The following is a 25465-nucleotide window of genomic DNA, read 5'->3' on the forward strand; positions in this document are numbered from 1 at the left end:
TTGGATCAAGAATCATGAAAGGAGGTTGTATATATGGAAGACCCTGTAGATACTAAAAGATATCGTATAGATTATATAATGGTAAGACAGAGATTTAGGAACCAGGTTTTAAATAGTAAGACATTTCCAGGGGCAGATGTGGACTCTGACCACAATCTGTTGGTTATGAACTGTAGATTAAAACTGAAGAAACTGCAAAAAGGTGGGAATTTGAGGAGATGGGACCTGGATAAACTGAAGGAACCGGAGGTTGTACAGAGTTTCAGTGAGAGCATAAAGGATCAATTGACAAGAATGGGGGAAAGAAATACAGTAGAAGAAGAATGGATAGCTTCGAGGGATGAAGTAGTGAAGGCAGCAGAGGATCAAGTAGGTAAAAAGATGGGGGCTAGTAGATATACTTGGGTAACAGAAGAAATATTGAATTTAATTGATGAAAGGAGAAAATATAAAAATGCAGTAAATGAAGCAGGCAAAAAAGAATACAAACGTCTCAAAAATGAGATTGACAGGATGTGCAAAATGGCTAAGCAGGGATGGCTAGAGGATAAATGTAAGGATGTAGAGGCTTATCTCACTAGCGGTAAGATAGATACTGCCTACAGGAAAATTAAAGAGACCTTTGGAGAGAAGAGAAACACTTGTATGAATATCAAGAGCTGAGATGGAAACCCAGTTCTAAGCAAAGAAGGGAAAGCAGAAAGTTGGAAGGAGTATATAGAGGGTCTATACAAGGGCGATGTAGTTGAGGACAATATTATGGAAATGGAGGAGGAGGTAGATGAGGATGAAATGGGAGATATGATACTGCGTGAAGAGTTTGACAGAGCACTGAAAGACGCTGAGTCGAAACAAGGCCCCGGGAGTAGACAACATTCCATTGGAACTACTGACGGCCTTGGGAGAGCTTGTCCTGACAAAACTCTACCATCTGGTGAGCAAGATGTATGAGACAGGCGAAATACCCTCAGACTAAGAAGAATATAATAACCCCAATCCCAAAGAAAGCAGGTGTTGACAGATGTGAAAATTACTGAACTATCAGTTTAATAATTCACAGCTGCAAAATACTCACGCGAATTATTTACAGACGAATGGAAAAACTGGTAGAAGCTGACCTCGGGGAAGATCAGTTTGGATTCAGTAGAAATGTTGGAACACATGAAGCAATACTGACCATGCGCCTTATCTTAGCAGAAAGATTAAGGAAAGGCAAACATACGTTTCTAGCATTTGTAGACTTAGAGAAAGCTTTTGACAATGTTGATTGGAATACTCTTTTTCAAATTCTAAAGGTGGCAGGGGTAAAATACAGGGAGCGAAAGGCTATTTACAATTTGTACAGAAAGCAGATGGCAATTATAAGAGTCGAGGGGTATGAAAGGGAAGAAGTGGTTGGGAAGGGTGTGAGACAGGGTTGTAGCCTCTCCCCGATGTTATTCAATCTGTATATTGATCAAGCAGTAAAGGAAACAAAAGAAAAATTCGGAGTAGGTATTAAAATCCATGGAGAAGAAATAAAAACTTTGAGTTTCGCCGATGACATTGTAATTCTGGCAGAGACGGCAAAGGATTTGGAAGAGCAGTGGAATGGAATGGATGGTGTCTTGAAGGGAGGATATAAGATGAACATCAATAAAAGCAAAACGAGGATAATGGAATGTAGTCGAATTAAGTTGGGTGATGCTGAGGGAATTAGATTAGGAAATGAGACACGTAAAGTAGTAAATGAGTTTTGCTATTTGGGGAGCAAAGTAACAGATGATGGTCGAAACAGAGAGGATATAAAATGTAGATTGGCTATGGGAAGGAAAGCGTTTCTGAAGATGTGAAATTTGTTAACATCGAGTATTGATTTAAGTGTTAGGAAGTCATTTCTGAAAGTATTTGTATGGAGTGAAGCCATGTATGGAAGTGAAACATGGACGATAAATAGTTGGACAAGAAGAGAATTGAAGCTTTCGAAATGTGGTGTTACAGAAGAAAGCTGAAGATTAGATGGGTAGATCACATAACTAACGAGGAGGTGTTGAATAGGATTGGGGAGAAGAGAAGTTTGTGGCACAACTTGACTAGAAGAAGGGATCGGTTGGTAGGACATGTTCTGAGGCATCAAGGGATCACCAATTTAGTATTGGAGGGCAGTGTGGAGGGTAAAAATCATAGAGGGAGACCAAGAGATGAATACACCAAGCAGATTCAGAAGGATGTAGGTTGCAGTAGGTACTGGGAGATGAAGAAGCTTGCACAGGATAGAGTAGCATGGAGAGCTGAATCAAACCAGTCTCAGGACTGAAGACCACAACAACAACAACCCATTCCATTCACATATTGAATGCAGCAAGAATGATTGTTTGAATGCCTCTGTGCTTGCAGTAATTATTCTAACTGTTTCCTCACAATTCCTGAAGGGTGTTGTAATATATTGTTAGAATTATCATGTAAAGCCAGTTCTTGAAACTTTGTTAATAGACTATCTCAGTATAGTTTACATTTATCTTCAAGAGTTGGGCAGTTCAGTTTCTTCAGTGTCTCTGTGAAGCATCAAATAAACCTGTCACAATCTGTGCTGTCCTTCTCTGTATGGATTCAATATCCCCCGTTATACCTGTTTAGTACAGGTCCCGCACACTTGAGCAATATTCTAGAGTGGGTCATACAAGTGATTTGTAAGCATTCTCCTTTTTAGACTGATTTCACTTCCTCACAATTATATCAATAATCCGAAGTCTACCACCTGCTTTATCCGTGACTGAACCTGTATGATCATTCCATTTAATATCCCTATAAAGTATTACACCCAGGTGTTCGGATTAGTCGGCTGATTAGAACTGTGACTCATTGGTATTGTTGTCATATGGTGCTACTCCACCAGGGGGCTCGCCACTCTTTGGCAGGTTCATGCTTAGCTACCATGGATCCCCAGAGTTTGCAGCATTTTTTACCTTCCGTGCTGCATGGCTATCCTCTTGCTGTTCTTTTTCCCCTCCCTTGGGGAACATGTCTGCGGTTATATTGGGAATGTTGTGCATTCTGTCGCTGACGAGTGAACAGTCTCAGTTTTGTTTTTCACTCCCTTTTCTTTTCTTTGTTTTCCTTCTCCTCTCGTTCCTCTGCTTCGGCATTTGAGGATCCTCTTTTTTTATTCTTTCTCCCTGTGTGCTCCTGAAGACTGGCTCATGTGTCTGACCTATAACGGGTGAATGGGTAATGTGCAATTCCCAGCCCCGGGGACGACAGGTAGGGTTTGCACGTACCCTGTGGTACCGGCCAGGCCCAGGGAGGGGTGAATGCCTGAGCTGTAACCTTCCCAAATTGCCGACTGGTCCCTCTGTCAGGTGTTCGGGAGGTGTGACCTGAGGTGTGAACAGTCACCTAAGGCGTGTGCGCCCCCTTGTGAAGGGGGCCGCCAGTTGGAAGGAGCATGCCATCGGAGACACTGGCAATCATGGGGGATTCCTCACTATGAGTCAATCATTTTCCTAGTCATGAGGCTAATTATTCAAAGACCCTTCCGGCTGCACCACAGTTCCTCGTGGTCTCATGTACTGAAGACTTCGCTACAGTAAATCCATTTATTATTCAGAAAGGAGTAGATGCAATTGCTGGCCTTGTGAAATCCTGCTCTCATTTACGGAATGACACTTTGCTTTTGGAGACGGCTTCTGATTCTCAAGCACAACAACTGCTTGCTGCCTCGCATCTCCACGGTTACCCTGTTCGTGTCAAGGCCCATAGAACTTTAAATTCTTCCCGAGTTGTAATTTAGACCAGGCTGCTGAAAGGTCTAACTGATGCCGAAATCCAATCTTACCTCTGTGATCAGAGTGTCATTGCTGTCCATCGTGTAATGAAAAAGGTAGATTCCTCCTTAGTGCCCACCCACACTCTCTTTTCACCTTTGATAGAGTGGTGCTTCTATCCAAGCTCAAAGCAGGCTATGAAATTATTACCATTTGGTCGTACATTCTGAACCTGATGCGCTGCTACCAGTGTCATCATTTCAACCACACTAGAAAGTCTTACCAACACCCAGCCACATGTGTCACCTATGGTAGGGATGCACACGAGAGCAATTGTCCACTTCCTTCTCCCCACTGTATCAGCTGCAATGGTGGCCATGCCACCTCCTCTCGGGATTGTCCAGTGTATCTTGATGAGTGAGCTGTTCAAGAGATCCGGATAAAGGAAAAGGTGCCTTATCCAGTCGCTCACAAGTTACTGGCTAGTCACAAACCGTGCGTTCTCCCGTCTGGTACCTATAGTTCTGTTCTTGTTACCCTTCGCTCCATGAAGGACATGGCCACACAGACATGCGACCTTCAATTCGATTCTGAGGTTGTGAAATCGCCCAGTGTCAAAGTAGCATCGCCATCCCCCTGTCCGGCTGTGCAACAAGCCGTCAAACTGTCGCCCCATGGGGTGAAGCCACCAGCTACACAACCGCTAGGCCGCAAAGGACAGAAGGAGTACTCCTGTGAAGACTTCCTCTATTCCTTCAGCCACACAACACCCGAGGCTTCACCTAACCGGAAAGGCTTGAAGAAGTCCACGAAAGGCAAATGGTCTTCTCCTTTGCCACCTTGAAGATCCTCTTCGATGGTGTCGCCACGTGGTACCTTAGCCCAGCCAGCTTCCATGTTGCCAGTGCGCACCAGCAACTGTTTTTCAGTGTTGGACTCCACAGACTTACCGCACAAGCAAGCTGATGCTTCTGTGGACCCCATGGAGCAGGATCCTCCTGCTTTGGTGTCCTGTAGTAGTACCTCTTCCCCAGCTCTCTCTTGGCAGCCGCTGAGGTGACACCCCTACATCTCTTCATCATCATGATTCTCCTCCAATGCTCCAATGGAATGTTCGCAGCCTTCGGTCCCACAAAGAGGATTTACAGCTGCTTTTAGCATTGCAGCGTCCCTTTGTACTCTGCCTTCAAGAAACGAAATAGCACACTCACGACTGCTTTGAGCTTTCACATTTCTTACCGTTTCGTTTTGATCTTCCCCCTGAGGTTGGCATTCCATCTCATGAGGGCGTTATGCTGCTCATACTGGATGACATTCATAGTCAACCCCACCCCCTGACTACCAATCTTCAAGCTATTGCAGTTCATCTCCCCCCCCCCCCCCCCCCCCCCGACTTTTTCCCTCTGTACCATAAATGCCCCTCCGTCATTCGCTGTCACCAGGTCAGACTTCCTTCAACTTATTGGGCAGCTATCTCCCCCCTTTTTGCTGCTTGGTGATTTTAATGCACATCTTCTCCTTTGGGGTTCTTCCAGGACCTGTCAGATAGGTGCCCTATTGGCTGACCACCTTAACCAACTTAACCTCTTCTGCCTTGACACTGGTGCACCCACTTTCCTTGCCAACTCCTCACACACATATTCCCATTTGGACCTTTCCTTGTGCACTGCCCAGCTTGCCCCTTGTCTTAAGTGGTCCGTTCTTTCTGACACCTACTCGAGTGATCATTTCGCAGGTGCTATCCGTTTGCCGACTCCTACCCCATCCTCGTACACGCTGACTGGCAGCTTTACTTCTCCTTGGCGACCTTTGAAGAATGATATTTCCCCTGTTGTGCTGACTGCTGCAGAATGTTCCATCTCCATTACTTCCTCTTTACCACATCGTGTCCCAGTCTCTTGGTGAACTGTGAGGCATGCCGTGACGCAATTCATGCATGGAGACTTGCTATCCGTATTTTAACGGCCACCCTATGCAGGCAAACTGCATTCATTATAAACAGATATGTGCAAAGTGTCATCATGTTCTTCGGGATAGCAAAAGATTTCATTCACTAGTTCTTTTAAGAGTTCCACACCTTCCTCTGTCATGTGGGCCTACCTCCGACGGCTCTCTGGAACCAAGATCCATTCCCCAATTTCCAGCATGACAGTAGCTGACGATGTCATCGTGGACTCTATTGCTATCTCCAACAGCTTGGGCCGCCATTTTGTGGAAATTTTGAGCTCTTCCCATTATTGGAAATGAGTGGAGGAGGCTTGGGCGATACCCTTCTCATCTCCGAATCACGAGTGCTACAATGCCGCCTTTACTATGAGGGAGCTAGATCATGCTCTCAGTTCATCCTGATCCTCCGCTCCAGGGCCAGGCACCATCCACATTCAGATGTTGCAGCACCTTTCTCTTGCAGGCAAGCACTTTCTGCGTAACACATACAACTGCATCTGGGCAGAGGGCACATTTCCTGGACACTGGCAGGAAGCCACCATCATACCCATACCTAAGCCTGGTAAGGACAAAAACCTTCCTTCTGGCTACCTCCCATCTGTGTTACCAGCTGCTTTTGCAAGGAGATGGAACATATGATTCATGCCTGGCTGGTGTAGTGGCTCGAGTCTCGCCATTTACTAGCAAATGCACAGTGTGGATTTCGACTGCGGCGTTGATCATCTTGTTACTTTGTCCACCCATGTCATGAATGGTTTTCTGCAGAAATCCCATACTGTGACCATGTTTTTCGATTTGGAGAAGGCCTACGACACCTGCTGGAGAACTGGTATCCTCAATACTCTTTATATGTGGGGCTTCCGTGGGTGCCTGCCCTGTTTTCTTCAGGCATTTTTACAAGACTGAGTTTTCAAGGTGGGTGTGGGTTCTGCCTTGTCAGACACCTTTATCGAGGAAAATGGTGTGCCTCAGGGTTCTGTCCTGAGTGTTGTCCTCTTTGCTGTTGCCATAAACCCTATAACGGCCTGTCTCCCGCTGGGCATTCCGGCTCTCTTTTTGTTGACGATTTGGCCATCAATAGCAGTTCTCCATGGACATGTCTCACTGAGCGGCATCTTCAGTGCTGTCTTGATCATCTTTACTCCTGGAGCATCGACAATGGCTTTTGCTTTTCCACTGACAAAACCATCTGTATGAATTTCTGGTGATGCAGATGGTTTCTCCCACCATCTCTTCATCTTGGGCCTGTTGCCCTTCCATTCGTTGAAACTACGAAATTACTGGGGGCTCATGCTCAATAGGAAACACTCCTGATCCACAGCTGTGATACATTGAATGGAAATTGAAGATTGAAGACGGAGAAAGGAAAGGTAAGGGGAGCAACTAATGATATCAGCTGCATTTGGAGTTTATGCAGAATTAGCAGTAATGAGTGAAAATATGTGTCTGACCTGGACTCGAACCTGGCATCTCCTGCGTACTAGGCAGTTGCATTACCACTGAATCACCGGGACATAGTATTGTCTCAGTACACTGCCCGCCCAACCCCTGTTCCCACCTATCCACAATCCCCATCCTTGTCCTCCATGCTCACTAATTTTATATTCCTACTGGAGGTTGAATGAAAGAACAGACACCATGCACTCATATATAATTGATCCACTTCAATGGGTAATGAATCCACAACCTTAAGTGCGGATGCACATTTAGGTTCAACCTCCAATGTGAATCTAAAATTAACAAGTATGGACATTGACCTTGTGGCTAGGTGGAGCTAGTGGGAATGTGGGTCAGCTGGGGAGCATGCCAAGATAATCTGTGCAATTGCCATAAACACTTTGTCTGGGTGTCACAGTGGTTAATGCAGCTGCCTAGCAAACAGGAGATCCTGGGTTCAAATCCTGGTCCGACACATATTTTCACTTGTTGCTGCTGATTATGCATAAAGTCCTGATTCAGCTGATACCATTAGTTCCTTTCCTTCCCTTTTGTTTCCTTCCCTTCCACCTTCAATTTAGATAAAACCTACATATGTGTTACTTATTAGTAAATTTCCTTGAAATTCATTCGAATGATATTGACATCTTGTTATCCATTATAAACATTAGAAGTAACTAGGAATAACTGACACTTCCGTCAATTATGGTTTGAATGATGATCGTTGTTCTAATTAAAGTCAAGAACAAAAATGCAATACCTTCCAAGCCCAAAAAAAACATTGACAGTTACAGCTTTCAGGCTGTAATTTTTTTGATCAAACAAAGGGGAGAGAAAGTGCTTAAAGTTAAGCGGTGTGGAAAGCCAGTTTCATTTCAAAAAATCTTAACGCAAATTGTACAAATGGAAGAAAGATTTACACAACATTGAAATGCGTGCCAAAATGAAACTTGCAAAAGTGTGAGAAAAAAACTATTAAAAAAATTTAGTACTACTCGTGAGAGCCAGGGCACCATTACCGTGGGTGATCTACAAGGTGGTGCTCTCTGGTTACAAAGTTTTAGGAGATTGTATGGAAAAGGAAGTCGCAAAATCACTAAGTTTATTTAAAGCAAACATGTAGGGACATTGTTAGTACATAATACTGTAGTGCTGTAGCTGATGTGAAGACAAAGCTTCTTGTAATTCCTTAAAATTCTGTGGTTAAAGGCAGTCAGTCAAGTTTCCTGCAAGATATACATGTAAATCGCAATTTATGATTTCAGAAGAAAAAGTCTTAGTCGCTTGTGCACTTGATGAATTCTATGACACAATGACAGCAATAAGTATCAGTGGGTTAATGTTTCTGCAGCTTTTTATGTGTCTTCATGGACCTAAAGACAAATTAGATCAAAAATTTTAACAAAATAGACTGCTTAGTTGCAAAAATGTAGTAATCAATGTAGCAAAATCTGGAAAGGTGAAAGAGGATATTTTCAGTATTACAACAAAACGTTTACTTACCAGTTGCAGAAATTAATTCATTGCTTTTGTTGAACTCTTGGCCTGAACATAACAACATCTTTGTCTTTAGGATGAAGACAAAAAGGTCGTTAATAAATTAGGATTCCACTCATAACTAATAGTGTGGTTCATTCTCTCAATAAAAAATGTTTCCACAGTGGAAGCATTTTTTAGGAAATTGTTGGACAAATATAATTTCCAATAGTATTGTTAAATGTGGATTGTCGTTTTGCATCACAACATTTTATGAATTTGATTTAGTCCTCATATGCAGCACTAAATGTAAAATGGACATTACCATTTCTTACGCCATCTCAATTCTGTCTAAATAAAACCAATAATCTCAGTGAAGTGCCTAAATGCATTGATTTTTCTTTTGTCAGGTGTGCTTTATGTAAGGAAAATGTTTGGTTTTGTGGGCCAATAAAGAATTTGTATTTTTGTGACAACTGCAGGGAACAAACAAGGAACTGTGGTAGTAAAATATACATTATTAAAAAATTAATGTAAGAGCTGTGCTACCTAGGTTGATATAAATTTTTTCATGTCACCATATTGAAACTCCCCATTGAGGAAAGTTCTCTGTAACATAGCATCCTACAGTGGCTTAATTTTTTAGTCACTTGTGTAACAATTACATTTGCAACAGTTTAGCTGTTGACTTGAACTGCAACTTATTCAAAAAATTAATAATCTGAGACTTTTTTTAATATGATTTAAGTGCCTAAAATTCAAGTGTGGGCACTTCATGCTTTGTGCAGCATAGCGCTACATTCTCGTATCATGGCTTTGTCTGCCTAGCCCAATCAATGAAGACCAAAAAAAGAGCAAGTAGGGAACAAAATTTGTGTAGTTGCAAATTGTTGTACAGTGATGGGGGAAGTGTGGGGGGTCGTTTATAGGTCACTCTTTTACGTTTTTTCTCGATTAACTCAAAAACCATGGCGTCTAGCAAAAATGTTTCCCAGTACAATATCAAACTACATGAAATTTCCTACAAAGAAGGTCCTGCTCATTTTTTGTCTAGAACTAATATTTTCTACACTGCAGGGGATGGAAAAACCAATTATTTAAAATCGTGTTTTAATGGTATAAAATTACCGGTAGTGTTTTGTTGAAATGAAGTTGGTTAAGACCAAATATTAAATGATTGTACCATCTAAGTACAGTAGAGCTGTATTTTGGGATAAATTACTATCTGAGGATGTGACTGTTGGCAGGAGGAGTGAGTGGGGGTGGAGGGCAGAAGTGTGACAGAAGGCAGTTTGCCAGAATAAGGTCAAATATTTCCCTCATTTGTGTGTCTGCAAAATGAGGAGCGAGCACATGAATCCCCATTCTCACGACATCACTACATTCAGAAAACAACTAAATGCTCTTTCACAATCGTACTGAACCTTCTGCAGCATGCATTACAAAGCACTAGTAACGCAGTGCACAGACATATCTGGAAAGTGTTCATTTTCCACAAAATGCATTAACACTAATTGGAATATGGATATCAGTTACTAATAAAACTACACCTATGAAGAGAACCTACACAGATATTCACACACCGCTTTGCATTGCTAGTAGTGGAATTGATCGTTATGTCATCCTACATGACTGTTGTGGCTTTCTCCTGGGAAATGTCAGAACTCCTACCACAAGAACTGCTCGCACTTCAGTTTACACATGGAATAATTAACTATACCCATCTCTGCATTGTCTATACAGTTCTCTTATGTGAGTAGACAAAATAACTTCACTGTGCTTGTGTTTAAATAGTGGAATGACTTCCAGTTTATTTATTTGCCATGATTAAGAGAGTATTTATGTAAAACATGTTCCTATAAACAATGACCGAGAAGTGTTTAATCTGTGAGATTGGTGATGTCAGTGACCAATGCATTGTGGTGAGGAAGGAATATGTTGTTTGGTAAATGCCAGTTATTTGAGAAAAGATGGGAAAGCTGATGGTTCGTGCAACAAAAATCGTGATATTGTTCATGCACCTTGCAGAAAATGGTATACCAGAACTACGCCAATTAATATTTCTAAGAGGAGCTGTTTCAGAGGAACAGCCTTCAACATCAGCTGGAGTCAAGTGTTTGTGTTCTGCAAAAGCAAAATCTGATTTTAAAACTAGCCATCTGTTTTGTGTGAAAGATATTGATGATTAATTTTTTTAATAAACAGAAGAAAAAAAACCCAAAAAATGGTGGTAAAGGTTTTACATTTTTCAATCCTTCAGTTATTATAATACACTTACAATTCGTGCAGAGGAGATGAAGGATGAATTGAGACACACCATCCAAAGACATTGGCGATCTACACACTGCAGATGTAAGATACCACAATAACTGCTATAAAAAGTTCTTTTTATAGGCTCAGACCTCAGTCTAGAAAAAGTGGATAACCTGAGAATGAAGGAATTAATGATCAATGGATGAAATATTCAGTTTTGTAGAAGGGAGTGAAACTATCAGCTCACCTTAAATGAGTTGTCGAAGCTGGTTTTGCCTCATGTAAAAAGATTCAAGGACAGATTGAGAGAAAAGTATGGGGGCTGCATTGTTTTCAGCACAATCCACACCAGAAAAGCTGTTGTCTGTTTTCGTAGTTCAGGTGAAAATTTTTTTTATGGTGCACGGTATTCTTCAAAGTGCAAAGATGAACAAGCAAAATGGGAAAGAATTGTGGAAGCATCTGGCACTATAATCTTAGAAGACGTTGAGTCAGTAGCTTATAATAGTTCTGTTTTTCCACCTTGCGACAGATTATGTAGGGGGACCAAGGAAATGGTACCACGTACACTCATTGTCTTCATGGGCTACATTTCAATGAAGAAAGGGGCAAATCAGAAAACTGAAAAGTAATTGACATATTTAGCCAATGACCCCACTTCTGTCATTCATCCTCAATCATTCACATCACCTATATTCCATGCTGTTTCTCTCTTCCTTCACAGAAAAGATGGATTGCCATACCCAGACATCCAGAGACAGTAGAAAGTGAAGTCATACTGAACAACGTATTTTGCCAATGTTGTGATGTGTGGGGTATGATTGATGGCAAAAAGCTGGCATTCATGTTCCATGGTTTGCAGCAAGTGCCACAGTACATGTACAAATGGTACACCGTTACTCAATCTGCAGGGTGGTGGTGATGATGATGACGACGATACAGTTGTTGATTTTTGATGTGAACCCATTCAAGTTAAGAAATTATTATTGTGTAGGTTTTCAATTACTTCTAAGTTCAGTGTTAGACATTAATGTTACACCACTAAAACCTTATTTTTAATAACTTGCAATTTTTCCATCCCCTGCAATGCGAAAACTATTAGTTCTATAGAAAATATGAATAGGATCTTTTTTGTTGGAAATTTATTGTAGTTTAATTTTATACTGGGAAAAATTTTCAATGGAAGCCATGGTTGTCTCTCTTTCACTTGGGATTTATGGAACACAGTGCAAAAATGAATGAATGCACATTCATATATTGTTGTGCTATATAAGATACACCAGCAGAAAATGGTGTTTATCAATAAAACGAGGAAAAACTTCTAAATTTTTGTAGTACCTATTCAAAATCATGAAAGAAACATATTGTCTTTATTCCTATTTTTAATTTTGTTTAGTTAATAGCTTTAACGAAAAGGTGCAGTCAGATGAAAAGATACATATGGGAAAAAAATTAAGTAAAGTGTTCATTATTTCAAAAGTAATCATCATAGCTGTTAATACACTTATCCCAAGATGGTCACTGTCGCTATGAAAAAATGTTTGCAGTTGCCTTCAGACTCATGATTGCATCCAGGCAGTCACCTCTTCATCTGGAACAAAGTGACAGCCACAAACATCTTTCTTCAAGGTTTCAAACAATGAAAATTGCACGGGGAGAGATCAGGAATGTGTGAAAGATGTGTAAGGGCTTCCCACCTAAATTTCTGCAGTGTAGCAGGCCTGCATGTTGCCAAGGTTGTTTTGACTATACTACAGAAGTTTTGCTGTGAAGTCCTTGCACACCCTCCATACAGTCCCAATCTCTCAATGTGCAAATTTCCGTATTATTGGAGCCCAGAAGAACGACATTCATAGTTCATTGATTTGCTTCAGATAGAGAGGCACACACTTGGGTACTTTTCCATCTGTCTTGTTTTCATTTGACTGCCACTTATATTATTGGCAGCTTTTCAGTCATTAATATAGATTTGCTTACTTTCATTAACTTATACCTTATGACAATATTTTAGCATAATTCTTTCAAGAGATATTCATTGCACAAAAGCAAGAGTGGTGTTCACACATGATACTTGGGAGGCCGCTGTCAAAGCAGTTGGGAATAGTAATGCCAGTCTCGCAATATATTTCTCCTTAAATGCAATAGTAATGTTCACAAATTCAACACATTAAGGAAATTAATGTGGCATTTTCCCACTTAGCCTGTATTAGTTAAACATATTTATTCCACAATTAGTTTCAACTTTCTAAACTGTTATCCAGTATTTAATGAGAAAAAGATGCCATATGAATAAAAATAGCAGCATATTCACAGTATATGCTTCCAATCATTTTGGTTTACAAATTTAACTGTTCTTGATAGTTTGACAGATAGGTAGTACACATTTCATGTCTGCATCCACCAGTTATTTATCGAACCATCACTAACAATTAAATTTACACACAAAAATGAATGGAAGCACATAAGGTGAAGACATTGCCAGTTTTATACTACAGTACCTTTTTCTAGTTGGTCAGTCAATAAAGTCTTAAAAATCAGAAACTAGTTTGGATGGAAGAAGTAGTTTAAATAAATCCAGTCTAAGTGGAAAAATAACTTTATGGATGTAATATCCACCATAAAGAACGTGTATGACACTAAAGGAAAGTTATTTAAACTATCTCATAAGAAATCTAGTTTTGGGCCAGAAAGGATTATAGTAAATTGCTATAAACATATTTAAAAGTAAAACATATTTTATTTTTAGAGAGAAAATGTGTGATGGTAAATACAAATTAAGGTGTACATTCTGGATAATTGCTTCCATAATCCTGGATGATTTAGTATGTACAAATAAGTATCAGTTTTTTAATAACGTGTTTGATTTCTTTTATCTTCTGTTTCATTGTTTCATTTTTGTCACTAATGTGTACAATTTTTAACTTTTAAGGATTCTATGGGAGGCCATGGACAACAGAGCAACGAAAAGATCTCTTCCAAAAGTAAGTACTGTCCAAAGCTTTATATGAGAGGATGCATTAGTGAGAAATGTGGATCAAGGTAGGGCAAGATTCAGGTTGCAGTGCATAAACATGAAAACATTGGTTTTATTCTTACCATATCTTCATTAATCCTTCATGTATGCTTCGTCAGATGCCACAAGCGATCTCTCGGTCCATTCAAAGTCTCATAACCTTATGCCTTTTCTCCCATTTCCTCATCATAAGGTAAAGGTAGCTCTAGTACTCAAAGCTGAAGCTTCAGTACCGTCTGTAACCCTCTCTGTAAAGCAATGACATTAAAATCATCTGTGTAAGAAACAGTGGAAAATTCAGGAGGGAATACAATATTATGGAAAGGAAAGTTGCTACTCACCATATAGCGGAGATGCTGAGTTGCAGATAGGCACAACAAAAAGACTGTCAGAAATAAACAAAGCTTTCAGCCATTAAGGCCTTCGTCAACAATCGATGTACACACACACACACACACACACACACACACACACACACACACACACAAGGGCATTTGACAGGGCTCCTGACTGCGAAGGAAATCTCATTGATAGCAATGGCAAACGACTTCGAGGTCAAAAAACACACAAACCAAATGGTTTCAGTGCAAGAAGGACCCCGTATCACCATCTCCAGTAGGATTAAGCTGTTAAGGGTGGAATGGTAGCACCTGAAACTGCACCGGGGGGCGGCTCAGGTGACCTCGGGATTTGAGTTGCCATACGAGGCGGTGGTTGATCATGCATTCACGAGGCTTACCCATGTAACTGGTATTGCTACACTCTGGTAACTCGTAGAGGTGCTATGGTCCTTGCGTGGTTTCCATAATGGAACTAATATTGCCTCCTTCCAAATCATGGAATACTGTCCATCAGATCAAATTTGACTGAAACACCAGAGGAACAGAGAGAGAGAGAGAGAGAGAGAGAGAGAGAGAGAGAGAGAATTCACAATCTTCTACTCTTCCTCTGATCTTACACTGATGATGAGGCAGCTACAGCTGACCATCAGGAGTCTGGAAACCTGGGCCAAGACAACTGGTTCTTGGTTCTCACCAGAGAAGAGTACGTCTGTCAATTTTAATTGTGCTCATCGAAGTTTTAATCAACCAGTGTTCACAATGGGGGAAAATATTTTACATTTTCAGGAAACTGTGAGCGTTTTGGCTTTATTATTTGACTCAAAATTAACTTGGCTTCCACACCTGAAAGACCTATGAACAAGGGCTTCCAGTCATTGAATATTTTGAAATCCCTTAATGGAAAAGCATGGGGAGGAGACAGGTCCCGCCTTCTGCAGTTTTGTAGGACGTTAGTTGATCATGTTTCGATTATAGCAGCACGGTCTACGGATCAGCCTTTATTTCCTACTCAAGATGTTAGACACTGTCCACCATGAGGGCATTCGAATATCAACTGAATCATTTTGGACCAAACCAGTTCAGAGTCTGTGTACAGAGGCTAGTGAACCACCACTCTGGATTCAGCAACATACCCCTTGGCTCGACAGGCACTGCAAATCTCGGTGTCACCTCAGTCATTGGCATTTAGTGCAGTGGTCCGACCCAACTTTGAATGGCTGTTTAGGAATCGGCCCCATGTGACCCATCCATTCGAGATACTTGCTGCTGACTGTCTCTTGGATCTGGATCTATCAGAATTCTAAATACACAGCCAGGAATGGAATGCATTGCCGCCATGGTGTCTTCGAAGGCCCAAAGTGAGTTTAAGATTGACGCAGTACAAGAAAGCTTTTACTCCAGATTATGTTTTAACAAATTTGGTTTCTACCATTTTACACTGCTGGCCATTAAAATTGTTACACCAAGAAGAAATGCAGATGATAAATGGGTATTCATTGGACAAATATATTATACTAGAACTGATATGTGATTACATTTTCACGCAATTTGGGTGCATAGATCCTGAGAAATCAGTACCCAGAACAACCACCTCTGGCCGTAATAACGACCTTGATACGCCTGGGCATTGAGTCAAACAGAGCTTGGAAGGCGTGTACAGGTACAGCTGCCCATGCAGTTTCAACACGATACCACAGTTCATCAAGAGTAGTGACTGGCGTATTGTGACGAGCCTGTTTCTCGGCCACCATTGACCAGACGTTTTCAATTGGGAAAAGATCTGGAGAATGTGCTGGCCAGGGCAGCAGTCGAACATTTTCTGTATCCAGAAAGGCCCGTACAGGACCTGCAACATGCGGTCGTGCATTATCTTGCTGAAATGTAGGGTTTCGCAGGGATCAAATGAAGGGTAGAGCCACGGGTCGTAGAACATCTGAAATGTAACGTCCACTGTTCAAAGTGCCGTCACTGCGAACAAGAGGTGACCGAGACGTGTAACCAATGACACCCCATACCATCAAGCCGGGTGATACGCCATATGGCGCTGACGAATACACGCTTCCAATGTGCGTTCACCACGATGTCGCCAAACACGGATGCGGCCATCATCATGCTGTAAACAGAACCTGGATTCATCCGAAAAAATGACGTTTTCCTGTTCGTGCACCCAGGTTCGTCGTTGAGTACACCATCACAGGCGCTCCTGTCTGTGATGCAGCGTCAAGGGTAGCCGCAGCCATGGTCTCTGAGCTGATAGTCCATGCTGCTGCAAACGTCGTCGAACTGTTGGTGCAGATGGTTGTTATCTTGCAAACGTCCCCATCTGTTGACTCAGGGATCGAGACATGGCTGCACAATCCATTACAGCCATGCAGATAAGATGCCTGTCATCTCGACTGCTAGTGATATGAGGCTGTTGGGATCCAGCACGGCTTTCCGTATTACCCTCCTGAACCCACTGATTCCATATTCTGCTAACAGCCATTGGATCTCGACCAATGTGAGCAGCAATGTCGCGATACGATAAACCGCAATCGCGATAGGCTACAATCCGACCTTTATCAAAGTTGGAAACGTGGTGGTACGCATTTTCTCCTCCTTACACGAGGCATCACAACAACGTTTCACCAGGCAACGCCGGTCAACTGCTGTTTGTGTATGAGAAATCGGTTGGAAACTTTCCTCATGTCAGCACGTTGTAGGTGTCGCCACCGGCACCAACCGTGTGTGAATGCTCTGAAAAGTTATTATTTGCAAATGACAGCATCTTCTTCCTGTCGGTTAAATTTCGCATGACATCTTCGTGGTGTAGCAATTTTAATGGCCAATAGTGTAAGTACATACCACAGCTTTATTGTTGTTTATAAAGGTGGATCCCAGCAAAAGAATGTCCAGGCATTTTCCACGATAGGGTTTTCAAAGTGCATTTTCTGGAACAATTTACAGATTAAGATACGGAGTTATAGGGCATTATGATGGCACTCGAGGGGATTCACAGACATCACTGTACAATGTTTCGTCTGTTCTGACTTGCTTAGTGCACTTCAAATATTTCACCAAATGTATCCAGTAGCCCAGTTGATTCAGCTCAGCATGACTTCATACAGGGGCTCCAACACCGTGTCAAGGAGGTGATATTTTGCTTGGTACGTGGCCACATCAGGATACACGGAAACAACATGGCCGACAAAGTGGCCAGTGGAGTATGTTGGGATGTTATCCATCAATGTCCCATCCCATTGCACATCGTCATTCATTTTCTGACGGACCCACCTTGCATCAGTGGGATACTGAATAGTTGAAGGTGACAGGAAACAGTGTGGTTGCTCAAATCGACCCCACAGGCATGGTGGACTTCATGTCAGCCTCACCATTGGAAAGAGGTTCTGTTTACCAGGCTGCGCATTGGACATAGCCCTTCAACATGTGGCTTCCTCCTCCAGCAGGAGCATTCACCATTCTGTGTTGTGACGTGCCATTCTTAGTTCAGTGTATTTTGGCAAAGTGTGTCTTGTATGCTGATATCAGGGCAGCCCTCAGTCTTGATGGAGATATGCCCACCATTCTCGCCGAAACTGATTCCAGTGTTAGAAGAGTGTGACGTTTTGTGAACTGTCAGGTTTCATCCTTAAATTGGCAGGGAAGGGAGTCAGACTTCAGTGCATTATAAACTGCTCTGCATATGGGGACAGTCTTCGTATGCATGCATTAGATTGGCGTGCTGACTTTTCGTCAGGGTGCTGATGACCATGATGTTGAGTGCCCCTCACCTAAATCATCATATGTGCGCACTTAATTAGTCTAATTTTGTCCTTGCGATCCCTGTGGTAACAGTACTTAAGGGTTAGTAGAATGTTCTTAGATTCTTTATTAAATACTGTTTCTCAAAACTTGATATGTGGACTTCCATGGGAAAGTTTGCATCTATCTTCAAGCGTCTGTCATTTCAGTTTCTTTGGCATCTCCATGACACTCTGCCATGGGTCTAACAAACCTTGACAATTCGTGCTGCCTTCACGGAATACATTCACTATCCCTTGTTAGTCCTATTTGGTGTGGGTTCCTCCCACTTGAGCAGTATTTTAGGACGAGTCACACTAGTATTTTGTATGTGATTCTCTTTGCAGATAGCATTTCCCTAGTTTTCTATGAATGAACTGATTACTGCCTCCTACTTTACTGTGACTATGCCTACATGATTGTTTCACTTCATATCCATGCAAAATGATACACCCAGGTATTCGTATGAGTTGATCGATTCCAGTTGTGACTCATTGATATTGTAGTCATAGATACTACACTTTTTTCTTTTTGTAAATTACACAACTTTACAACATTAAACATATAAAAACAAGCTGCCAATCTTTGCGCCACACTGCAATGTTGTCAAAGTTCAACAGAATATTTGTGCAGCTCTGTTACAAACCATACTTCAGAATAAATAACCCATGATCCTACCAAGAACTCATCAGTCCAGTCAGAAATTTCATTTGGTACTACATGTAATCACGCTTCCGATATTAAGCATGGGTGTGGTACTTGTATAATGTAAAGAGATTTAGTTATTTGCTCATTCTGTGTCATAGACTTAACAGCAGTGAGGCATGTCAATTTAGTCCACCTTTAAAATCAAAATAATCTAGTCTTTATTATACAATATCAACAAAGTTAGGTAATGAGTATGCTTCTGAGTTTAGTAACATGTTAAGCTATTTGCACTTGGGTCTGGAACATTTCTTAAATGGTTGAAATATGTTGAAATTAAGCCTTTGTTTAAGAAAGAAAGAAGAAAATACAATCCAGTTTCACTTTTTCCTGCTTTCTTGAACATTTAAGAAAAGGTAATATATAGTGTGACAGCAGAAAACGTATTGTCGAAGCCACAGTTTGGATTTCTAAAGAGTTCTAATGTTGAGAAGGTTATCTACACATACAATGAGAATGTACTTAATTCATTAGATGATAAATTACAGGCTCCTGGTATATTTTATCTGTTAAAGGAATTTTTCTAAGTAAATCACATTATCATTGGAAAAGATAGAGTGCTACATATCCTAAAGATGATATGGCATGTTGCAAACAGGCGCAATTAAAAGACACTTACATAGAAGCACACACAGGTGCAAGACCTGCCCAGTCCACCCACCCACCATTTCCTATTCCAGCCCTGTGACAGGTTTATCGTGCTCCATCAGGGACCGGGCCAGCTGTGAAAGCAACCATGTCATTTGTCATGTGTGCTATAAATCGTTGCACAGCTTTTTATATTGGTATGACCCAGCCCGATAAACCGAAGGACAAACGGGACCCTACCAAAAAGAAGAAAAAGCAAAAGGAGAAGGACATAGAGACAGAAAAGGAGTTCACCACTGCACCTGAAGATGATGTTTAGCATCTAGCGTCCATTCAGGAGCTAGATGTTGCTCGACCCGCAGTTCCTATGGAAGTTGATCACGCTACTTCACAGTTGGTGGCGGCGAACGCTTCTAAGGCGTAACCTAGAGAATCTGTTTGCCTTTAAACGGCTGTGGGCCCGGGCTCGGCAGTTAATCTGGCGGAGCAAACAGGACTGCTGGGAATGATATGTTGCCACCATAGGTTCTCGCACCTCCCCATCTCAGGTGTGGTCACGGGTTTGGCGCATTTTTGACTTTCACCCTCATGCGTCTGTCCCTTGCCTTTCTCTTCGGGGTACACTTTGTACTCACCCAATCGCCATCGCCGAACATCTGACAGAGTACTTCGCTCGTATTTCCATGACAGCAGGCTACAGCGCAGAATTCCGTGCCATTAAAGAGCTGGCTGAGCATACGCAGTTGTCGTTTTGCACGCACCATTGGGAACGATACAATGCCCCGTTTAGTGATTGGGGGTTCCAAAGTGCCCTTACAGCTTGCCCCGATACCTCTCCAGGTCCAGACCGAATTCACAACCAGTTTCTTCGCCATCTCTCGGCACACTGTCAGGTTGAATTACTCGCCCTGTTTAACCGCATCTGGACGGAGGGCGTTTTCCCAACTCGTTGGCAGGATAGCGTTACCATATCGGTGCTGAAACCTCGTGCAGATCCGCTGGTGGTTGATAGTTATCGCCCTATCAGCCTTACCAACGTTATGCGCAAACTCCTGGTACAGATAGTGAGTCGGCGGCTCATGTGGATCCTCGAAGCTTGGGGCCTTCTAGCTCAGCAACAGGGGGGCTACCGTCAGGGCCACTCAGCGATCGACAATTTAGTCTCGCTAGAGTCGGCTATTTGTACAGCTTTTACCCGGTGAGAACATCTAGTTGCTTTTTTTCTTTGATCTTTGGAAGGCATACGATACCACCTGGCGCCATCATATCCTTGCTGCGCTGCACGAATGGGGCTTACGGGGTCCACTTCCAAATTTTCTACGGAATTTTCTCTCCAGTCGCTCCTTTCGGGTTAGAGTTGGCACTTATTTTAGCTCTGCTCATATTCAGGAGAATGGTGTCCCACAGGGCTCGGTTCTCAGTGTTCCCCTCTTTTTGGTGGCGATTAATGGTCTTGTGGTTGCGGTGGGCTCATCGGTCTGTTCCTTTCTATATGGCGATGACTTTTGTCTTTATTACAGTTCCCCAAGCATCAGTGTCACTGAACGGCGGCTCCAGGGAGTTATCAGTAAGGCACATTTTTGGGCATCCAACCATGGTTTTCAGTTATCAGCCTCTAAGACCCGAGTGATGCATTTCTGTCATCGTTGAATGGTCCACCTCCATCCAGAGCTCCTTGAGGAGCTGCATCACTTCCTTGGCATGCTGTTTGATGCTCAGCTCACTTGGACACCTCATCTTCACAAGCTTAAACAACGGTGCTGGTGGCACCTCAACATCCTTTGCTGCCTCAGCCACACCGTTTGGGGGGCTGCATGAACAACCCTCCTACAGCTCTATAAGGCCTTAGTCCAGTCCCGTCTCAACTACGGGAGCGTGGTGTACGACTCAGCAGCACCTTCAATGTTGCAGATCCTCGACCCGATTCTCCATTGTGGCGTCAGACTGGCGACAGGTGCCTTCTGCACTAGTCCGGTGACTAGCCTTCTTGTAGAAGCTGGAATCCCTCCCCTATGATTCTGCCGACAACAGTTGCTTGCGTCATACATCGCCCGCGTCCATGCCTCGCCCGACCACCCAGACCGGAGGCTCGTTTTTCCATCTTCTGCACTCCCCTCCCCACAATGGCGGCCTAGGTCGGGTCTCCCGATCGCGGTCCGCGTTCGTTCCCTTGTATCGTCACTCGAGTCCTTTCCCCTTCCACCATCCGTCTGGCCTTCTTCTTCTACCCCTCGGTCCCTCCCTCACTTGCGGCTTTGCTTGGGTTTGTCCTGCAACTCCAAGTCCTCCGTTCCACCTGCCAGTGTTGGTCAACAATTCCTGGCTCTTCTTGCCTCGTTTCGCGATGCAATGTAGTCTACACCAATGGATCTGTGGTCGATGGACGCGCTGGGTTTGCTTTCATCCATGGCGACTACATTGAGCAGCATTCCCTGCCTTGTGGGAGCAGTGTTTTCACTGCGGAGCTGGTTGCTCTTTATCGTGCACTCGCTCACCTTTCCTCCTTGTCGTGGGGAGTCATTTGTCATATGCAGTGACTCCCTGAGTGGATTGCAAGCAATTTACCAGTGTTTTTCTCGGGACCCTTTGGTGCACGGTATTCAAGATGCTGTTTTTGCTCTTGCTGAATGTGGTTGTTCAGCGACGTTTGTGTGGACCCCGGGCCACATCAGCATTCCAGGAAACGAACGTGTCAATCGGTTGGCTAAGCAGGCCACCACTTCGCCACCCCTGGAACTTGGTCTCGTGGAGAGAGACCTCTGGTCAGCCCTACATCGCAAGGTCCGCGATGTATGGAGCTCTGAATGGTCTGTCTTGAATATGCCAAATAAGCTCCGCATGGTCAAGTCGTCCACGACCATATGGAACTCTTCCTTGGGGGGGTACGTGTAGGGCCTCAGTTGTTCTCTGCTGTCTCCGAATTGGACATACGCGGTTGACCCACAGCTATCTCCTTTGTCGTGAGAACCTGCCCAAGGGTCGCTGTGATGCAGGGCTGACAGTGGTCCATCTTCTGATGAACTGCCCCCTTTTAGCCCCCTTGCGGCAGTCCTTTAATTTACCAGCTGCACTTCCTTCAATTCTAGGTGACGATGCCTCTATAGCTGACTCAGTTTTACGTTTTATCCGTGCAGCTGGGTTTTATCAGTCGCTCTAGTGTGGGCACTCTCGCATGATTTCTCAGGCTACACCCACTCCAGCGACTTGTAACGTGGATACCAAAATAGTGTCTTTTATGGTAACAAGTTGTGTTGGTATCTTTATCAACGCTTTCCAGCTGGAGGTTCTTCGTTTGTAGTTGAGTGGTTGACCTTTTACCTGATCCATCAACCACTGTAGTCTGTTTTACTCTAGTCAACTATTTGCTCTGCTCCTTTTACATGTCCTCTATTTTGTGTTACTGCGGTGTTCATTTTAGCTCTTTACCCCTTGGTGTTTCCTCCCTCTGGGTGCAGAGGTTACACTTTTACTGTATAGGCCTTTTACAAGTATGTCTGTTTGGAACAGGGGACTGATGACCTCGATGTTTAGCCCCCATCAAACCCCAAAACAACCAACCATTGTTCATTCCAGCATGTGCCACAGTCTGCAGTTGATTGCATCCTCTTCCCTCAGTAGCTGCCAGAATAGCTTCATCATTGTGTTGAATGAGGTACCAGGTTACACACTGAGTGCACTTGCTGTTCCTGCCCATTTCTGGTTACCATTTCTTTAAAGGGTACCATTATTCACCAAACATTGAAGTGCCAACAACAATTAATAGACTTTTACACTTATATGTTTACTTCTTCTTGAAATGGCACACAGCAGGTTTCTCCTGTAGGTGAAGTGAGACTCACTGAATCAATTCCAATTTAAAAAAGCACCTTGAACACGCTGAGTTCTTTCTATTCTCTGTCACCCCAGTAAGGAATACCTAGCCCTACCATTGATATGCCACTCACAGTCATCTGGACAAATAGTGATATATTCCATACTTCCTGTGGAGGAGATAGGATCCACAGGAGGTGATAGTACTTGAGGTATCCTGTTTAAGTTGATACATCAGATAAGAGGACAATTAAGATGAGAAGACCATAAAATCGCAGTGGGGGTGAATGACTAGCTATTAATTACCTTTAGGAGCCAAAGTGCTAACTACTTAATGGAAAAAAAAGAAAAATCAAATTTATCCTAGCTTTTGGACTTGCTGGTCCCTCCTCAGGGAGAAAAGGTTTGTTTGAGGAAGTTTAGAAAGGGAGCTAGGTCATTCCAAAACCCTGGATGACAGTGTCCAACTTCTTATGAGAGTGAAGGATGACATTGATAATGAGAAATACACTTATGATTCTGAAACCTCGGAAAGTTTTTGTACTTTTATGTATGAGGTTGGTTTGATAAGTCTGGTAAATTTCCATGAGAGAATGTAACATTTTTGTTGTGTCATCATGGGTGGTAATCTCGATGATTCCAAGGATCATATCTAGGATTTGGACAATGTACAGCATACAGTTCATTGTTGACAGCCATCTGGTTTGATCACTCTGTCAACCGTGATTGAAAATTAAGGAAACTGAGTTTTGTGCTGGTATCAAACATTTTCATTTGAAGAGTTGTACTGCTACACATATCAAAACAAAACTGGATGAAGTTCATGGGGACTCTGCACAATCATTGAAGACCATTGACTTTTGGATTAGTGAAATTAAACGTGGTCAGACAAGAACTGAAAATGAAGCATGCTCTGGCCGTCCAATTGAGGTCACCATAAAAGAAACCATTGACAAAGTCCATGATATGGTAATGGAAGACCGCCGAATAAAAATTCATGAGATTGCTGAGATGCTAGTCTTCTCAGCTGAGCAAGTGCATAATGTCGTTAATGAAGAACTGGCTATGAAGAAGCTGTGTCCTGTGTGTATGTGGGTGCCACGATTGCTCACATTCAAGCAAAAGCACATGTGGCACAACATTTCAACACCATGTCTAGTGAAGTTTAATCACAGCCTGCAAGATTTCTTGCACCAGTTTGTGACTGCTGAAAAGTGGAGCCATCAGTTCACACCAGAGTCAAAATGGCAGTCAAAACAATGTACATAATCTGGTGAAAATGCACTGAAGAAGGCAAAGACCATTTTGTCAGCTGGTAAGGTGATGGCCACTGTTTTAGGGAGTCCCAAGGAATAATTCTAATTGATTACTTGGAAATAGGCAGAACCGTAACTGAACCCCCATAATGCTTCATTATTGGAAGGTCTGAAAATTGCATTTGACTGAAAAAAGACAATGGTTGGCACTTGAAAAAGGGCTCTTTCACCAGGATAATGCCCCATCCCACACATCAGCAATAACAATTATGGAAGTGCATGAATAGGGCTTTGAATTAATTCCTCATCCACACTATCCATCAAGCTTGACCCCCAGTGACCTCTTCCTGTTCCCTACCTTGAAACTTTGGCTTGCTCAGAAGAAATTTTCATCAAATGAGGAAGTGGTAGTTGCAATCAATGAATATTATGTGAAGTTTGACACATCCATTTTTCTGATGGGATGGAAAAGCTGATGGATCACTAGACCAAGTGTTTATTCCTGAAAGGAGACTGTGTCGAGAGGTAAGGCGAGTTGTTCATGAAACAAGCATTATTTTATTGCTTTGTACCAGACGTACCAAGCCACTTTTGTATATCAGTCAGTTGTACGTATAATTTCGCCTCCTGTAGGTAAGTCATTTTGTCTCCTTATTTTTATTGTAGCCTTTATGGTTCTAACTGAATGTATGTAAAAATTACTTCTGGAAAAAAAAGATATTTTTATCAGTAGATTTACAAAGAATATTCAGTCTTCAAATTGGTAAGCACTTGCAAAAATTTCTGTCAGGTTTTAAGGTGCCAACCTAAATGTTTGACAGATCCTCACCAAGCACAGATTATTTTTCAAGACCACATATATTAGGGCTTCTTCCCATTCTATTTGCATATTATGGAGTGTTGGAAGAATGACAACTTGAAAGCATCTATGCATAGTGTAATTAGTCTAATCTTTTCTTCGTGGCCCTCATGAGACTGATATGCTGGAGTCTGTAGTATATTACCCACAAACAGTTGGTTCCTGAAACTTTGCAGTATGCTTTAACAAATTGATTGATTGTACTTGTGACTTGCTGATAATTTTTTGTGTTATGTGAATGCAAAATTTTAAATTTG

The 25465-nt window shown here is 42.4% G+C and overlaps 1 protein-coding gene across 2 annotated transcripts in view; it reads left to right on the plus strand.

Annotated features, from left to right (window-relative positions):
• Positions 1–25465, plus strand: part of LOC126177004 (protein O-GlcNAcase) — a 173178-nt gene that overhangs the window by 41072 nt on the left and 106641 nt on the right. For both annotated transcript variants that reach the window (XM_049924219.1, XM_049924220.1), the window contains exon 2: positions 13786–13837. In XM_049924219.1, the coding sequence (XP_049780176.1) occupies positions 13786–13837 (52 nt within the window). The remainder of the gene's footprint in view (positions 1–13785; positions 13838–25465) is intronic.

The sequence above is a fragment of the Schistocerca cancellata genome, chromosome 3, assembly GCF_023864275.1.
Source record: "Schistocerca cancellata isolate TAMUIC-IGC-003103 chromosome 3, iqSchCanc2.1, whole genome shotgun sequence".
Taxonomy (NCBI): domain Eukaryota; kingdom Metazoa; phylum Arthropoda; class Insecta; order Orthoptera; family Acrididae; genus Schistocerca; species Schistocerca cancellata.